This window comes from Nyctereutes procyonoides, unplaced genomic scaffold (assembly GCF_905146905.1).
Source record: "Nyctereutes procyonoides isolate TBG_1078 unplaced genomic scaffold, NYPRO_anot_genome, whole genome shotgun sequence".
Classification (NCBI taxonomy): Eukaryota; Metazoa; Chordata; class Mammalia; order Carnivora; family Canidae; genus Nyctereutes; species Nyctereutes procyonoides.
The window spans coordinates 64,415,727-64,434,112 of record NW_026575051.1 but is presented as its reverse complement, the minus strand read 5'-3'; the positions used below and the strand labels follow the sequence as shown (position 1 = coordinate 64,434,112).

Sequence of the window (18,386 nt, the reverse complement as noted above, 5' to 3'; positions counted from 1 at the left end):
CAGAAGTGAATTGTGACCCGGAAAGCTGGTGCTGTTTATCTCCTATGCCATGGGGATCTCAATGACAGTGATGGGTCTGCAGCCCTGGGCACATGTCTCTGGGCCTATAGCCCATGTTCCCCAGGCTCCTGGCCCCAGGGTCAAGCCTGCTGCTTCAGTGCAGTGCCAGAGGGAAGAGCATCACCTATCGAAGTGTAGGAATTCGTGGGTACTTGCTGGGACTGGTTGAGAAGCTTCTCAGACCACATTCATGCTTGGTTTGCTATGCTAACATATACATGTCTGAAAGAAAACGAATATGTTGACTACTCTTGCTTAGAAAAACATCTACAAACGTCTGTGTATTTTCCCCAGCTGGAGCTGAGCGTATGCCTGCAGTTGAGCCTACTGCTCCTCGAAACAAGCCTGCTGCTAAAAGACGGAGGCAGATGGTATTTTTACCACTTCAGGCAAAACATGGCACCTATGGTTCGGCTCTCTACAATTTTAATTTTTTTAACACTTTCAAAATGGCTTGCTTAAATATCTTCAGCATAGAGATGCAGACCTTTTCCCAATTTCTTTTTAATACTTGCTTCAGATACACAGATATGTAGGAATAAGTAGCACTTGGTCAAAACAGACCCTGTCAAGCCCTGTAATGACCTCCTCCTTCTTTCACAAGTAACTCACCTGGGGCCCTCAGGGGCTCCTTTGACATCCATGCTAATTTTTGACGCAAAGACTCCTAAGTGGTTTTACAGGAGCTTTCTTTATAGCCCTCCCTAGTCTTTCCTGTGCAGGTCATATAATTTTTTCCATGACCCAGTACAGAAAAGAGAGTTGCATATTTAATGTCTTCGTCCTGAGGTTCACCCTAAGCGCGGATTTGCTCAAGGTTAAGCACTGGGGAAAGAGAGATCTTAACAGGTGTTAATTCATTAGGCATCCAGTTCTCGGTTGAACATAAGAGAGTTTTTTTTTTTTTTTTTTAAAGGAGTGGTTTTTGACGTGCCCTCTCTGCTGGAACGTGCTCAGGGCTGCGGAGTGGCCCCAGGCTCTGGCTGTGCCCCACCCCCCAAAGCACAGTGTCTAGAACTGCTGCTCCTCTCTTCCTCCCCCATCCTCAGAAGGCCTCGCACATTCTGTTTTATTCTAAAACGCATTTGCATAGGGTACACATTAAAATTCTCTTCCCACCAGCAAACAGTGCTGTCCGCGGACATTTGCATTTGCGTGATCACATATCATCACTTCCCTTCAAGAAGAAAAAAGAGTCTTTCCTCTCATGTCACGCTTCTCCTTTCCAGGCTTTGCCCTTTTAGTCTTTTTTTTCTCTCTCTCTCTCTCTTTTCTTATACAGAGATTGCTTTAACCGTTTTTGCTGCTTCCAGAGTCCAAAATTTGACTTTATGAAGCTTGAGTATAGAAAATTTTCTGTAAATATTATTGTCCTTTCTTTACTGACAAAGCCAGTCCCTCCCTCCCTCCCTCTCTCTCTCTCTCTCTCTCTCTCTCTCTGGCAGACAGTTTTTGCCTGCTTGTTCTTTCTCATAACCCTAGCTAACTGGCTCTGAGAATTTTTCACACTGGCACGTTTAGAGACCAGATGTTACAGTGTTTTCTCTTCTGCGTACCCCTTTCTTGGGCAGATGCTACTTCTCCTACCCTGGGACTTCACATTAGCTCCTTTGGTAAAGTATTCCTTATGGCATCACTGGATGCACCAAATCTCTCGTTTCCTCTAACCTCCTGAGGTTGTCTTTACATTTAGGCTTTCTGTTTTCATGATGAGGACAGAGACTATGTAAGAACATTGTCATTCCCTTCCCCCATCTATTCCCATAAAGGATTTGTGGTCCAATTCAATGAGGTGTTTGTAATAGAATTTAATGAAGAAAATCCAATTACCTTTATGATATGGGTGCAACTATGTAAAATTTTGATAAAGACTGGAAGAAGGCATTTAAAAATATGAACATGGGCATTAAGGTGGTAACATTTCAGCATGTTTTAAAATAAATACATTGTATTTTTTAAAGGTTTCTAGTTTTGAAATGTAGACTCAAATTTTTAAAGAATTTTTTTACTTATGTCCTGAGCTACTAAGAATTGAAAAATAACTTGCCTGAAATCATGTGTTTAGTGACATAACCAGAATTTAATTTTAGACTCCCCCAAAATTGCATGCTTCTCTGGCAATAGGCGGAAATGCACGATTGGGGGCGCCTGGGTGGCTTAGTTGGTTAAGCATGCCTTCCGCTCGGGTCATGATCCTGAGGTCCTGGGATCAAGCCCCCTGTTGGGTTCCCTGCTCAGTGGGATCCTGCTTCTCTCTCTGCCTCTTTCTGCTGTTCCCCCTACTTGTGCTCTCTCTCTCTCTCTGTCAAATAAATAAAATCTTTTTTTTTTTTAAGATTTTATTTATTTATTCATAGAAACACAGAGAATGAGAGGCAGAGACACAGGCAGAGGGAGAAGCAGGCTCCATGCAGAGAGCCTGACGTGGGACTCCATCCAGGGTCTCCAGGATCACGCCCTGGGCTGCAGGCGGCGCTAAACCGCTGCGCCACCAGGGCTGCCCAATAAATAAGATCTTAAAAAAAGAAAAGAAATGTAATGCACGGTTGGAAAGTGTAATTTTTGTACACTGCAAATTATGTTAGGCCTCAGGTTGTTGAAGTGCTGGAGGATAGTTGAGAATGGAAATCCAGCACACTGAGCAGGCATTGCAGGCATTAACCTGAGGACCTAACCACAGCTCAGGGATAGGTGCTTGGAAGGTATAGCCTGGACTGCCATCTGAAAGTTTTAAATCCCCTACTCCTTGTTTCCTTAAAAGTCAAATAAAACCAGCTATTTTTCTTTTGGCAATCATATTTCAGACAAGTGTTTTTTCCTTGCAGCAATCATGGATAGATTTAATCTATTTTAAAAAATAATTAATTTACTAAAGTCAGTTTTTGCAACTCTCTTTGATTCCATATCTCCTTTAACATACAATTATTGGGACACCTGGGTGGCTCAGCATTTGAGCGTCTGCCTTCGGTTCAGGGTGTGATCCTGGAGTCCTGGGATGCATGGAGCCTCCTCCCTCTGCCTGTGTCGCAGGCTCTCTCTCTCTCTCTCTCTCTCTCTCTCTCTCTCATGAATAAATAAATAAAAATCTTTAAAAACAAGCAAACAAAAATAAATTCTGGGAGTACCTGGGTGGTTCAGTCAGTTAAGCGCCCCACTCTTGATCTCAGCTCAGGTTTTGGGGGTTTTTTGTTGTTGTTGTTGTTGTTGTTGTTGTTGTTTTAAGATTTTATTTATTTGAGAGAGAGAGAACACAAGCAGGTGGAGTAACAAAGAGAGAGGGAGAAACAGGCTCCCCGCTGAGCAGGGAGCTATACACGGGGCCCAATCCCAGGACCCCAAGATATGACCCAAGCCTAAGGCAGACGTTCAACCATCTGAGCCACCCAGGCGCCCCTCAAATCAGGTCTTGATCTCAGGGTCATGTCATGAGTTCAAGCCCTGCCTGCATTGGGCTCCACATACAGTAGTTAGTATCTTGAACCAGAGTTGTATCTTACTATGAGCCCTCAAGTCTTTTTGCAAAACAGTTACCCTTTGGGCATTCATTCATCCCCAATCATCAAGTTAGTTTTTTCCTCCTTAAGTCTCTGGGTATTTTATTTTGCATTTGTGCTCAGTGACTGTCATCTTGCTTTGATGATCTATTCCTCTAATTTCTTAATATTATTTTAAAATTAGATTCTTGTTCTCTGAGGTGTTAGCAATCCCACACACCTCAATAGCATCAACAGATTTGATGATCATAATCTCTGTCCCCCCTGTGGATCACCAATAATATTATTAAGTGCTATCAATAATAAGCCTCTTTATGACATCATAAAATATGCCATTCTCTCAGTTGTTAGCCCAAATACTATTGATAATATTCGACTTCAATTCTCTATGCAGTTGTAAATCTAATTTTTCTTCAAATCATGTAGTTCGAGCTTGTTGATCTTGGGTTTCTAATTTTATATGTAAGTTGCCAAAGTAGTTCACAATAATAATTTTTAGTGGGACGATCTCATCCTTAAAATTACTGACATCTAAAAAAAAAAATACACCTCTACCTAATATCTAACATTCATTAGGAAGCTAAGGCAGACTTAGATTGTTAGTGAAGACTAGTTCTTTGTTGTAAGCCTGGAGTCGTGTCTGGTTTTGCTCACCACTGTAGTCTGAGGGCCTAACACAGTGCCTGGCACATGCTAGGTACCAAATAAATATTTGTTGAACTACTGTTGAATGAATGAATGAATGAGTGAATAACCTGAGATAAACCAAATGTTCCGCCCAGATTCTGTTCTTCTAATTCATAAGGCATTTTTGGCTCTGCCTTTGTTCTTCTTTCCTCCCAAGTATATTTCTAATCAGATGGTTACATCCTCACTGTTTTGTACTCCCTGGGTTGAAACAAAGAGTCAGTTGGGGTAACCTTTTGAATCTTAGTCTAGAAAGCTAACTAAAAATGCCCTCCAGGCTGGTTCTGTGGGTGAGTGCTCTGCACTGTGGGATAGCTGGATTCAATTATTGCTCCCAGTTTGTGGTATCAGGAGCCACCTGTGCACAGGAAGTGCCTATATGCCTTTATGTAGAGGATAGAGCCTTCTGTCCCCTAGAGGAGCCTGTTTAGTCCACTAAAGCTGTTTTAAGTAGATCTGAAAGAAATACCATTCTCTTCCCTTGTCATAAAAACAGGGGTGAGGTATGGGCTTTCCAAAATTATGTTTTTTTAAGAGAAAGAAAAGAGAGACACCACTGTGTAGACCCTGAATGTGGTTTTAGTAAGTTAGAAGTCTTTGTCCTTACCTAGATTGATATTTGCAAACTCAGACACTAATCCGACAGCCTGGTTTTATTTAGAATTGACAGCTTTTGTGATTTCAACATGAGTGGTCTATCAGAAAGCCATAATCTGTTTAGGTGGCACATCTGAAGCCCTTCCCCCATGTTTCCTAAGCAGTGTTTGAAACCACTACTCAGCTTCCCCACACACCACATCAGGCACGGTACTGATTCTGGATGTGCTTAACTACCTTTCCTGAAATAGCCAGGTGCCTATGCCACCCCAACTTTCAAACAGAGTTACTGTGATGGCAGTAGAGATTCTAAGAACTGCAGCATTGGTTAGTGATGTGGAAGATGCTCCTAGAGATTTTGGGTGAGTGGATTCTGTCCCTTTCCCCCAAGTCTTTGGCTTTCTGGCTTGATGAAAGATCTTACCTACTCAAAGATCATAGCAAAGCCAGAGTTGCAGTTCTGAGGATGGATTCCTGCATAGTGCAATGGTGCCCCCTGTAGAGGTGTCCCTGTTCTAGATCTAAGAGAATTACACGAACCTTTTTCTTTGATTCATTCCTAAAAAGATTTTTGTGCACCTCTTTAAAAAAGGTTGTGGGCCTTTCTTCTACATGTTATGATCTCTTTAAGATGCCCTACCCTAGTAGACATGTTGCTCATTGTGCAATCTTCTCAAGACCCACAAAGCACTCTAATCAGATGGTTCTATCACATTCTTTGAATCCCTTCATTTTATGGAGAAGAGATCAAATAACCTAACAGCGTTCACACAGTTACTGTCTCACAGACTCGTTACTCTATCCAGGTTGGCGGACTCCACGGTATGTATTCCTTACCACCATACTGCTTCTTATGGTGCTTTAGATGTACTACATGGCTGAATATGAGGTAAAGGAAGAGAGACTTCAAGGATCAAATACAACAAGGAATCATTTTGCAAAATAATTTGTAAAAAAATCACAAAGCAAATAGACTACTACTGCTTCCAACAATCAAAAGAAAGAAAGGAAGGAAGAAAAAGAAAACAGCATACTCTGGGGAACGGAGAGAATCTGATTTCCAGAGTTACCCATTAAAATAGTCAAATGCCCTCCTCCTCCAAAAAAGACACACTACCAATAAAGTAAGAGAGAATTCATATGCAGGCTCTGGTTTTACAAACATCCAGGAAATGGTATGCATCACTCTATAATCCAACATAGTTCTGGTCTCAGAAATAGTGATTGCCTGGTAAGTGACTGTCTTAGGATTTTTGTTTGCTGAACCAGTGCAGTAATTATTGGGATTTTTTTTTTTTAACTGGCAAGTATTCTTCACTCTTCTAAGGAAGCTTTATGGATATAACCATTTAAAATGAGTTCTCATTACCATTCTTGAAGGAGGCAAGGATCTATGTTAACAAATGCACTTTCCATAACAACGTAACATAGAGATCTACAGCTGAAAGAGATGTTAATCAAGCAGGTATGATTATATTTATGTGGCACACAGAGTAACTTCTTCTGATTCCTGCATTTGCCCCTGGTCTGATGTAACCTGCCTGGCAGATATGTCGTTGTCATAACCCTCAGTAGATAGAATTTTTCTGTTGTTGGACCTGCACTCTAGTGATGGAAGTCATAAATGTGTTTTTAAATTCATGTTGTATCAGGATACATGTTAGGATGTTAGGAATCTAGGGTCATGTGGATAGCAGTGGTAGTGATAGTAGTTTTGAAGCAAGTGATCCCCAGGTATCAGCATCCAAATATTAAAGCAGATGAAAAATTGAGGCATGAGGAGGATTTAAGTAATGTGTAAGTAAGATATGAACTCATATAGTTTATGTATTCCTCAAATAATCCCCAGGACTCTTGGATTTCTCTCATCCCACAATATTCTTTTTAATTAAATAACCAGCATAGTATTCGTCATGAGATTACAGAGTTTACTATTGATTAATTCCTCAAAAAGCTACAGGCAAAGACTGGCTCATTGCTGCAGTCTACAACCTATGGTGTGTTTTGCTTTCTGAACCTAAATATGTAGAATTAAGTTCCTCTTTGGAATACAATACTAAAACTAAAAATTATTTTTGAATCAGAATATCAGTAAATCTGAGATTATTTATAAATAGTTAAATTTTCCTCAGAAGACGTGATTACTTTTTAATGCAGTTTAACCCTCAATTTAATATAATTCCATATTACGAACCTCAAATGCCCAGCCTATTAAATGCCAATGAAAATTTATAAACTAAGAATTAAATTGAACATTTTGGGAGATGCCTGGGTGGCTCAGCAGTTGAGCATCTGCCTTTGGCCAGGTTGTGATCCCGGGGTCCTGGGCTTGAGTCCCCCATCCCGCTTCTTCCTCTGCCTGTGTCTCTGCCTCTCTTTCTGTGTCTCTCACGAATAAATTTTCAAAAAATTTATCGTACATTTTGGTCCATCTGGGAACCATGGGTTTGTTCAGTTCGTTAAGGGTCCAACTCTTGATTTTGGCTCAGGTCATGAGCTCAGGGTCATGAGATCAAGACCCATGTCAGGCTCCTTGCTCAGTGGGGAGTCTTCTTGAGATTCTCTCTCTTCTCTCCCTCCCCTTCTACCATCCTCTTCCACCCCTGCTCATGCACTCACTCTCAAATAAAATAAATAAATCTTTTAAAAATAAATAAAGTGTACATTTTGGTCCACTTAATTACATTTTGAAATCAAGTATATCTGCTCCTATCCTGAGCTTTAAGTTTACCTGTCTGTCTTAAGGACAGACTTTGCCTGAATTCTCTGCCAAGGAATCAACAATTTAGGTCAACTTTTAGTGTGCTAGTAAAATGTTTTTAACTACATGAAAATAGGGATCCCTGGGTGGCGCAGCGGTTTGGCGCCTGCCTTTGGCCCAGGGCACAATCCTGGAGACCCAGGATCGAATCCCACGTCAGGCTCCCGGTGCATGGAGCCTGCTTGTGTCTCTGCCTCTCTCTCTCTCTCCCTGTGTGACTATCATAAATAAATAAAAATTAAAAAAAAACTACATGAAAATACCTCTATAATACATATATACATACATATATATGTATGTATATATGTGTGTGTACTAAACTATACATATGTACATATTCAGGTTATCTATATATATAATAGGAATATATATATGTATATTCAAACATGATAATTTGTATGAAATGAGTTATTTGGTTATGAAGCTATTTGTGGATAGTAGCCCACAGCGTGGACTCCTAAATTTACTTCGGTAAGAGGCTGGGCCTTGGTGTCAGTTCAGAAACAAATCTTACTGTCCCACCAAAGTACTCTCTCGGCTTGACCCTTCTTGGCTTCCAAGATTGGGTGCAACTGGGGTGTGCTCAGGGTGGTATGGCCAGACTGAAATCTCACTATCAGCCAGGCCATACACCATCAAGACTGAGCCTAATAGAAATGTGTGGAGAAGGCAAGAAACATGAGACCAAAAAAAACAAAAACAAAAACAAAAAAGAAACATGAGGGATCCCTGGGTGGCGCAGCGGTTTAGCGCCTGCCTTTGGCCCAGGGCGCGATCCTGGAGACCCGGGATCGAATCCCACATCGGGCTCCCGGTGCATGGAGCCTGCTTCTCCCTCTGCCTATGTCTCTGCCTCTCTCTCTCTCTCTGTGACTATCATAAATAAATAAAAAAAATTAAAAAAAAAAAAAAGAAAGAAACATGAGACCAAACCTGTCTTTATCATGTTGTTGTTGTTGTTGTTGTTGTTGTTGTTGTTGTTTCTTTCCTTTTAGGAAGAATAGATCCAGTTTTAAATGGTCAGGGTGATTTGGAGATTCATTTTTTAAGCACAAGCATATTTCCAATTCACTAATAATACAGACTTAAAATATTTAAAACAATTTCATGAATCTATGTAAAGTAGTCTATGAATGTTTGTAATTAAAGCCAGGTACATTATGTAAATATTACATCTAAATTCTATAACAAACTCCATGCTCTCTTCCTCCTCAGGTCTTGCATTTGAATAGCATTTTTTTTTAAGATTTTATTTATTGGGATCCCTGGGTGGTTCAGTGGTTTGGCATCTGCCTTTTGGCCCTGGAGTCCTGGGATCGAGTCCCGCATTAGGCTCCCTGCATGGAGCCTGCTTCTCTCTCTGCCTGTGTCTCTGCCTCTCTCTCTATCTATGAATAAATAAATAAAAGCTTTAAAAAAAAAACACACACAAGATTTTATTTATTAGAGAGCACAAGTAGGCAGAGTGGCAGGCAGAGGGAGAGACAGAGGCAGACTCCCCACTGAGCAGGGAGCGCAATTCTGGGCTGGTACCTAACATGGGGCTCAGTTCCAGGACCCCAGGATCAGGACCTGAGCTAAAGGCAGATGCTTAATCAGCTGAGCCATCCAGGCACCCTGAATAGCATTTTATTGATGTCAAAGTAATTTGCCATACATCATCTTATTTGTTCTTCTTGATAATTCACGTGGTATAAATATGATCTTTGCAATTTTACAGGTGAGGGTTTAGAGATGTCACCTTGCCCAGGATCACATGTCCAGGGCCAGAGTTTCTCTACTAATGTTTGCTTATTGCCTCTCTACAATTGTTTTTCATATTATTAGAAAACAGCAGAAATGGATTAACCAGTTTTAGGAGGAGAACACCTAATCCCATATTAGATTTTTTTTTTTCCATATTAGATTTTAAAAGGTTCCTGTGTGGCTTCATCTGGGAGTTTCTGCTCCAGGCCCTTGAAAGACTGCCATCTGTGGAAGGAGTAGCATTTGTCCCTCCTACAGCTCCCCTATTCTCTTACCTCTCACCTCCAGGGACTGCAAGTCCTGGGACTCAGCAAGGGAAAAGGAGAGCAGTATAACAAATGTCATGTGTTATACATGCTCGTACAATTATAAAGGATGATCTTAATTCTGCAAAATAATAAATAGAACTTATTAAAAAGCATCTTAAAGCTCCATGCATATTACAGGAATTTCCCAGGTTATCTTAGAAAAGAAAAAAATAATGTTTTATAAGAGAACAGAAAAATGTTAAAGTATGGGCTAAATTATATTTGTCAAATCAAAGTTCTTAATCCTTCATCCAATGACCTTTTTTTTAGATTTATTTATTTGTTTGTTTGTTTGTTTATTTAATTTGTTGAAAGAGCACAGCCAGGAGAGGGGCAGAGGGGGAGGGAGAGAATCCCCAAGCAGACTCCCCACTGAGTGCAGAGCCTCACTTGGAGATCGATTCCCCAACCCCAAGATCATGACCCCAGCTGAAATCAAGTCGGCTGCTCAACTGACTAAGCCACCCAGGCACCCCACACCCCATCCAATGATTTAAATGTAGCATGATGAACCCTAGATTGCTTTTATTTGTGTGTGTGTGTGTGTGTGTGTGTGTGTGTGTGTGTGTGTTTTCTGTGAGAGGGTGTGTGTGCATTGGGGTCTGGGAGGGGCAGAGAAAGAGGGAGAGAGAATCCTGAGCAGGCTCCATGCCCAGCACAGAGCCCAATGCAAGGCTTAATCTCACAACTCTGAGATCATAACCTGAGCTGAAATCAAGAGGTGGACACTTAACCAACTCAGCCACCCAGGCGCCCCCTGAGATTCGTTTTATTTTATTTTATTTTTGAATATTTTATTTATTTATTCATGAGACACAGAGAGAAAGGCAGAGACACAGGCAGAGGGAGAAGCAGGCCCCATGCAGGCAGCCCGATGTGGGACTCGATCCCAGGTTTCCAGGATCACACCCTGAACCAAAGGCAGGTACTCAGCCACTGAGCCACCCAGGCAACCCTGGATTTAAAGAATAGTAAGAATAACATGAGGTAATGATGTCCTGTGATTGTGTGAAACCCCCAAGTACCATGACTGTAGTCAGAGTCTTTGGTTGAGATTTTTGGTAGAAATAAGTTTTCATGGGATCCCTGGGTGGCGCAGTGGTTTGGCACCTGCCTTTGGCCCGGGGCGCGATCCTGGAGACCCGGGATCAAATCCCGCATCGGGCTCCCGGTGCATGGAGCCTGCTTCTCCCTCTGCCTGTGTCTCTGCCTCTCTCTCTCTCTCTCTCTCTCTCTCTCTCTCTCTGTGACTATCATGAATAAATTAATTAATTAATTAAAAAATTAAAATATAAGTTTTCATTATTAAGGATTTAAGAAAAAATATGTTAGTTTCTTTTTGTGGCTCAGTAGTGGATGTGATGATTATCTGAGCCTTATTCAGGGCCTGTTTTTTTTAAAAAAAAAAAAAAAAAGAAAGAAAGTATGACCTGAAGAATATACTTAATCAATTAAAGTATTTATGGCCTTTTTCTTAGCAGAAATGTGGAAATTTTCCACTTCCAATTCTAATTGACATTTGTTCTGCAGCCATATGGCATTTTTAGTTATGGTTTTTTAAAAATGTATATATTGTAATAGAAGTGCAGGATTAATATAATGACGGCTTCAAAATTTTGTCATCTCTGTAAATATGGTTTTATCCAAAGTTATTTGACTTAATGTATTTTTAAAAGTCTGTTATGTATAGTGAAAAAATTTGCCCTTGTGCACAGGCTTCGAAAGGACATTATTGACATAGATAGGTGTTCTCTTCACAAATGAAATTGAAATGCTTCCCAATTCATGTAAGAGTGAAGTAAATGGCATTATACCATGCTGGTTAAGAGCAAGAACTAGGGATCCCTGGGTGGTGCAGCGGTTTGGCGCCTGCCTTTGGCCTAGGGCACGATCCTGGAGACCCGGGATCGAATCCCACGTCGGGTTCCCGGTGCATGGAGCCTGCTTCTCCCTCTGCCTGTGTCTCTGCCTCTCTTTCTCTCTGTGTGTGACTATCATAAATAAATAATTTAAAATAAAAAAAATTTAAAAAAAAGAGCAAGAACTATTTGTTTTTTTAAAGATCTTATTTATTTATTCATGAGAGTCACAGAGGCAGAGACACAGGCAGAGGGAGAAGCAGGCTCCTGCAGGGAGCCTGATGTGGGACCCGATCCCAGAACTCCAGGATCACGCCCTGGGCGGAAGGCAGGCACTCAACCGCTGAGCCACCCAGGCGCCCTGAGCAAGAACTATTTGATTCTTGACTCCAGCATTTATCTCCTACGTTACCTTGAGGTACTTTTCTAGTCTAAGTTTCTTTGTAAAATAAGAATAATGTTAGCACCTACCTCATAGGGCTGTTATAAGGATTGAAGATATATGTATCTGGGCACACATAAGTATTATAAGATTGTCTGTTGTTATTGCTAATATTGTTATTATGGCCATTTTCACATTGGGACGCACACTGGTTCTTGTGCTTTTGCACAAGAATTCATGTAATTGAGAAAGTAACTAAAAATTCTATTTCCATCTCCTTTCCTTCTGGTGAAATAAGATACTTAGTTAAATCAGCTTTTCCAGACACCTGGGTGGCTCAGTGGTTGAGTGTCTGGCTTGGGCTCAGGTATGATCCCAGGTTCCTGGGATTGAGTCCCACATGGCTCCCTGTAGGTAGCCTGCTTCTCCCTCTGCCTGTGTCTCTGCCTCTCACTCTGTGTCTCTCCTGAATAAATAAATAAATCTTTTTTTAAAAAATAAAAATAAATCAGTAGATTTTCTTTCTTTCTTTTTTTTTTTTTTTAAGATTTTATTTATTTGTTTGACACAGAGAGAGCACACAAGCAGGCAGAGGGTGAGGTAGAAGGAGAGGGTGAAGCAGGCCCTCTGCTGAGCCAGGAGCCCTACATGGGGCTCGATCCCAGGACCCTGAGATCATGACCTGAGCCGAAGGCAGATGCTTCACCAACTCAACTACCCGGGCACCCCAGTAGACTTACTTTCTGTAAACTCTTGGAAATAATTCCTTGTTCTAAGTAAAAAGGAATGCTTTTATGTTGCTTGCAATTTGTTTGTTTATCATAATATGGTTATCATGTTAGAGGAAGACCTTTCAATTGAAGCACTAACAGCTAGAATCTTGGAGTTGAATGGGACTTTGGAGGCTGCCCTGTTCCACCTCCCACATCTGCTAAGAATTTTATTCATACTTTCTCTGATGTGGTCATCCAGTGGCTGAGGACTTCCAAAAATAGGGGGTTCAGAGCTTGCCAAAAATAATTATTCTGTTGTTAGACAACTCTAGTTATTTGAAAACTCTCTCTCTTATTTGTAATTGAAATCTGCTTCCCAGAACTTTCACCTTTTGCTCTTTGTTCTGTCTCCTGAAGCAGATAAAACAGGACTGCTCCGGGGCACCTGGGTGGCTCAGTCAGTTAAGGATCTGCCCTTGGCTCAGGTCATGATCCCAGGGTCCTGGGATGGAGCCCCTCATCGGGCTCCCTGCTCAGTGAGGATTCTGCTTCTCCCTCTCCCTCTGCTTGCCACTCCCCCTGCTTGTGTGCTCTCTCTATCAAAGAAATAAATTAAATCTTAAAAAAAAAAGAAAAAGAAAAAGGAACAGAACTGCTCTGTCTTCCATTTAATCGCTTTAGATATTTGAAGATGGCTTTCATCTCCTCCTTTACTTCTTTCCTCCAGGTTAAACATTCTTAGATGACATGTTTCCAAATACTTCTTCATCCTAATACTAAATCCAGTCTATTCTGAATGCCCCTCTTGACACATGACCATGGCACCCAGGACTGAACATAGTTTTCTAAACATAAACTGACCATCAAACAGTACAGTGACCCATTTTCTGGCCTCTGTTTTGGACATGGACAGCTGTTGATGCTGTCAGAGTTTGTGTTTGGGCTTTTTTTTTTTCTTTTTTAATCTGTATCACAGTCTTGGCTTATGTAAAGAATGTGGTTATCAAAGATTCTCAACACTTATTTATGAATCACTGCCAAATTTAGGCTTACACTTTTACAATTAATTTTTGAAACCTAAATGCACAACTATACAATTATCCTTTGTTATATTTCATCTCACTAGTATCAGTCTTTCTTCAACATGTCAAAACCATTAAGATTTTTTTTAAGGATTTTATTTATTTATTCATGAGAGACACAGAGAGAGAGGCAGAGACATAGGCAGAGGGAGAAGCTCCCTATAGGGACCCAATGCGGGAAGCAATCCCGGGACCCCAGGATCATGACCTGAGCCAAAGGCAGATGCTCAACCACTGAGCCACCCAAGCATCCCAAAACCACTAAAATTTTGATGCTATCCATGTGTTAGCTTTCTCTCTTGGCTCTATGACATCAGAAAATTAAAATTTAGTATGTATTTCTTCTCCATCTTCATTCAGGTAATCCATAGAACTGTGATAAAGGAAAGAAATCAGGTTGGGGTGTTTGTTTTGTTTTTCTTTTTTTATTGAAGTTTAGACGCACAATGTTACATTATTTTAGGTGTACAGCATAGTGATTTGACAAATCTCTATGTTGTGATACGCTCACCACAAGTGTAGGCACCATCTCTCAGCATACAACACCATTATGATACCATTGACAATATTCCCTATGTTGTACCTTTTATATCCTGGACCTACTCTATTAAACATTCCATAACTGGAAACCTGTATCTCCCACTCCCCTTCACCCATTTTGCCCATCCCCCAGTCTTCTTCCCCTAAGGCAACCATCAGTTTGTTCTCTGAATTTATGGGTCTGTTCCTGATGTCTGTTTGCTTATTTGTTTCATTTTTTTTAGATTAAGTGAAATCACATGGTGTTTGTCTTTCTCTGCTGACTTACTTCACTTTAGCATAATGTCCTCTAGGTCCATCTGTGTTGTCCCAAATGGCAAGATCTCATTCGTTTTTATGGCTGAGGAATATTTGTGTGTGAATGTATGTATGTGTGTGTGTGCATATATGTACCACATCTTCTTTATCCATGCTTCTATCAGTAGACACTTGGGTTGCTTTTGTACCTTGGCCATTGTAAATAATGCTACAATAAATACAGGGGTGCATATATCTTCAAATTAGTGTTTTCAAAAGATACCCAGTAGTAGAATTATTGGATCATATGGTATTTCTATTACTAATTTTTTGAGGAACACTCCTGCTGTTTTCCACAGTAACCACTGTGCACCAATTAACATTTCCACCAACAGTGTGTGAGGGTTCCTTTTTCTCTATATCCTCGCCAACACTTGTTATTTCCTGTCTTTTTGATAGTAGCCATTCTTAGTGGTGTAAGGTGATGTCTCATTGTGGTTTTGATTTGCATCCCCCGATGATGAGTGATGTTCAACATCTTTTCATGTCTGTTGGCCATCTGGATGCCTTGTTTAGAAAATGTCTATTCAGGTCCTCTGCCCAATTTTAATCAGATTATTTGGTGTTGAGTTGTATAAGTTCTTTATATATTTTGATATTAACTCCTTATTGGATGTATTATTTACTAATACCTTCTCCCATTCAGTAGGCTGCCTTTTTGTTTTTGTTGATGGCTTTCTTCACTGTGCAAAAGCTTTTTATTTTGGCATAACCCCAGTAGTTTAGTTTTGCTTTTGTTTCCCTTGTTTGAGGAGACATATCTAGAAAAATGTTACTAAGGCCACTGTGAAAGAAATTACTGCCTATGCGTTCTTCTAGGAGTTTTACAATTTTATGTCTCACATTTAGGTCTTTTTTTTTAATTTTTTATTTATTTATGATAGTCACAGAGAGAGAGAGAGAGAGAGAGGGAGGCAGAGACACAGGCAGAGGGAGAAGCAGGCTCCATGCACCGGTAGCCCGATGTGGGATTCGATCCCGGGTCTCCAGGATCGCGCCCTGGGCCAAAGGCAGGCACCAAACCGCTGCGCCACCCAGGGATCCCTCACATTTAGGTCTTAAACCCATTTTGAGTTTATTTTTATTTATTGTAGAAGAAAGTGATCCAGTTTCATTCTTTTGCATATAGCTCTCCATTTTTTTCAGCACTATTTACTGAAAAGACGAAACCAAATATTGAGTCCTAGAGATCGCTTTTCTGCTCAAAATAAATCCACTACCAAACATTTTCTAGGAGTAGTTGTTTTATATATTTGAACTCATATTATCATACTCCAATCCAGAGCTCCATTTCTCTGTCTTATCCACAAAGGACTAAGATTCTAAAAACCCAAATATACTCTATCTTTAGAGTATCTTTAAGATATCTTTAGAGTATCTTTATCTCTTTGTCTTGTTTCTGAGGCTAACAGTGAGTGGTCATATCACAAGAAAAAATGAGAATATTTTGTAATGATTCGCTCATTGTGACCTGGGGCTGCAATCACCACTGCCTTTTGTCTAGAGCTCACAGACCCAATCTAGGTGATAATTTTATTTGGAATTATGCCATCACCGTCCATAAATTCACTGGTCTTTGTTCCAGATGCACCTCTGTCCTCACCTTTTCACTTGTCCTGTGTTTGAAGACACTCGGTAGTTGAATCTCTCATCTTTGAGATGTCTTACATCTTTCAGCGGCTGGGAAGAACATTTATGTGCACCATAAGCATAAAGAAGACAGAAGTGAGTGGATGCCTCTGTGAAGACCTAGACTGGAAACTAGGTCTCCAGAGCAAGGAGAAAGAGAGAGAAAGGAAGTGTCAACAGGAGCATCAGACAAAATGAGTGAGAGAGCTGCCGGCAGGGAGGAGGCTCAGTGGGGTGCTATACAGCAATTTGTCCTAGAGGATGATACTGTATTTGGAATGGGAGTGGTGGTGGTCTTGAAACGCAAACAATACCAGAAGCCAGCACTAAGGCAGCTTGGTAGCTGCCTTATGGCCTCCCTGACAACCTGTAACGGGCTGCTTGAATGCATGCTTCATCCTTAGAAGCCCCTCTTCATGGAATTTATTTTTCTCTTTACAATTTTTTAACCCATTCTTTAGTTGTTCTGTTTCCTTTGTCTTCTCTTAATGATACATTGTCTTTTGCAACTCTTTGAACACACTTGCTCTTATTTGACATACGGCCTTGACATCTGGATGCCTCTTATTTTTTGTCATCATCTCCTTCCCCTGTGCACCCTCATCAGTCTTTAGCAGATTCTGACAAGGTTGTTGCTGAACATTTTTCTGTGAGGACTGGCACTTTGAAAACATATGTGACAAGTATCCTGGTGATAGTACAGACTTATGGATGGAATCCCACACAATTTTTACAGCTTCATACCTCTCCTTTGTCAGCTCTTTCAAATCAAGGGTAGCATCCCCTCTCCACAGTGGAGCTTTGTGCAGAGCAGGTGCTCAGCTGGGGCTCAGCAATGGAGGAGACGATATGCTTCTCCTTTTACACCTGGGCCTTTTCGAATCTGAGCCCCAAGAGAGCTTATTCTGTAGCCATTTGTTTTGGTCTCTTTCATAATTAATCATGACCACTGTTGAAATTTAGTTTCTCAGAGGCGCTCATCACCCTTGAACTATTTCTATTTATGATCTCTTGGAATCATGGCAGTCTTTTCATTAATTTTTAAATGTGCTTTCCCAGTTTATGGTCTGTGCCTGCTGGTCCTTTCTTTCACTGATGCTAATACTAGGTTGGCATTACTTTTTGTGCGCGTGTGTGCACCAGATTTCTATCACCTTTACACCCAATTATGTTGACATACTGAAGCAGAAAGTGCTTCTTCTGTCTTCTGATGCCTAAGATTATCAGTCAGGCACCCCAAGAATTTATCAAGTGTTAGAACGTGAGTTTTAGTAAAACTCGTTCTACGTTACTGCCAGCTTCATAATCCCTGTTAGGGAAGCATGATCCACTTCTACCGTATGGTCTCTTTCCATAAAAGCATGGCTTCCATTTGTTTCCTTTTATCCTTATCCAGATGTTTTCAACAATTAAATTATACTCTCTTTCAGCAATTAAATTATACTCTCTTTCTGTTCTACAGTTTCTACAGAACAAGGTCTACCCTCTTTTCCAGATGAGTTTCAGCATCCCCATTCTCTATAGCACTCTATCTGTTTGGGCAAAAGAAAGCTTGGGGTTATCTCCAATTCTCTTCAGCACTGTAGAGGGGAAGAGCTCTGGATGTGTGGAAATGAAACCCAGGCTATTTCTCAAGTTTGCTGTTGGCTCTTATCACTTAGCCGATCTCATCCCAATATCTTCTCCTACAAAATGAGGTAAGAAGATAAGATTGGGATTGGGTTTCTTCTAGGTCTTAAAGTCTTTTCTTTTCTTTTTTTTTAAGATTTTATTTATTTATTCATGAGAGAGAGAGAGAGAGAGGCAGAAACACAGGCAGAGGGAGAAGCAGGCTCCATGCAGGGAGCCCGATGCGGGACTTGATCCCGGGACTCCAGGGTAATGCTCTGGGCCGAAGGCAGGCACCAAACCGCTGAGCCACCAGGGATCCCCCTTAAAGTCTTTTCTTTAGTTTCATTAGAGAGAAGTGACTGCCACTTCTGCTAAAGCTGCTTAGATGTCATGGCATGGGCTCATCTTTAATATTTCAGAGAATTTTTTAACCAAATAGTTTTCACAGGCATATAATGATTTCTCAAAAGGTTTCATAAAAACAACATTTATCACTGAAAAGGTGTTTAATAACACCTTTTAATAAATGTTAAATAATAATGCACTTAACTTTAAGTACTTTGCATCTTTTTATCTCTGTGTTAATATCTTTAATTGGATCCTCTAGCAAGGGATTTGGA

At 40.6% G+C, this 18,386-nt stretch overlaps 1 protein-coding gene across 4 annotated transcripts in view; it reads left to right on the top strand.

The window, feature by feature from the left end:
* The window catches only part of PDSS2 (decaprenyl diphosphate synthase subunit 2), a 253,994-nt gene that overhangs the window by 228,594 nt on the left and 7,014 nt on the right, over nucleotides 1-18,386 (top strand). For 2 of the 4 annotated variants that reach the window (XR_008665127.1, XM_055330700.1), the window contains exon 8: nucleotides 355-468. The exons of the other annotated variants lie outside the window; for them this stretch is intronic. Coding sequence is in view for 1 of the 2 variants with exons in the window: in XM_055330700.1 (XP_055186675.1) it covers nucleotides 355-468 (114 nt within the window). In the remaining variant the exon portion in view is untranslated. The remainder of the gene's footprint in view (nucleotides 1-354; nucleotides 469-18,386) is intronic. 4 annotated transcript variants of the gene reach the window in all.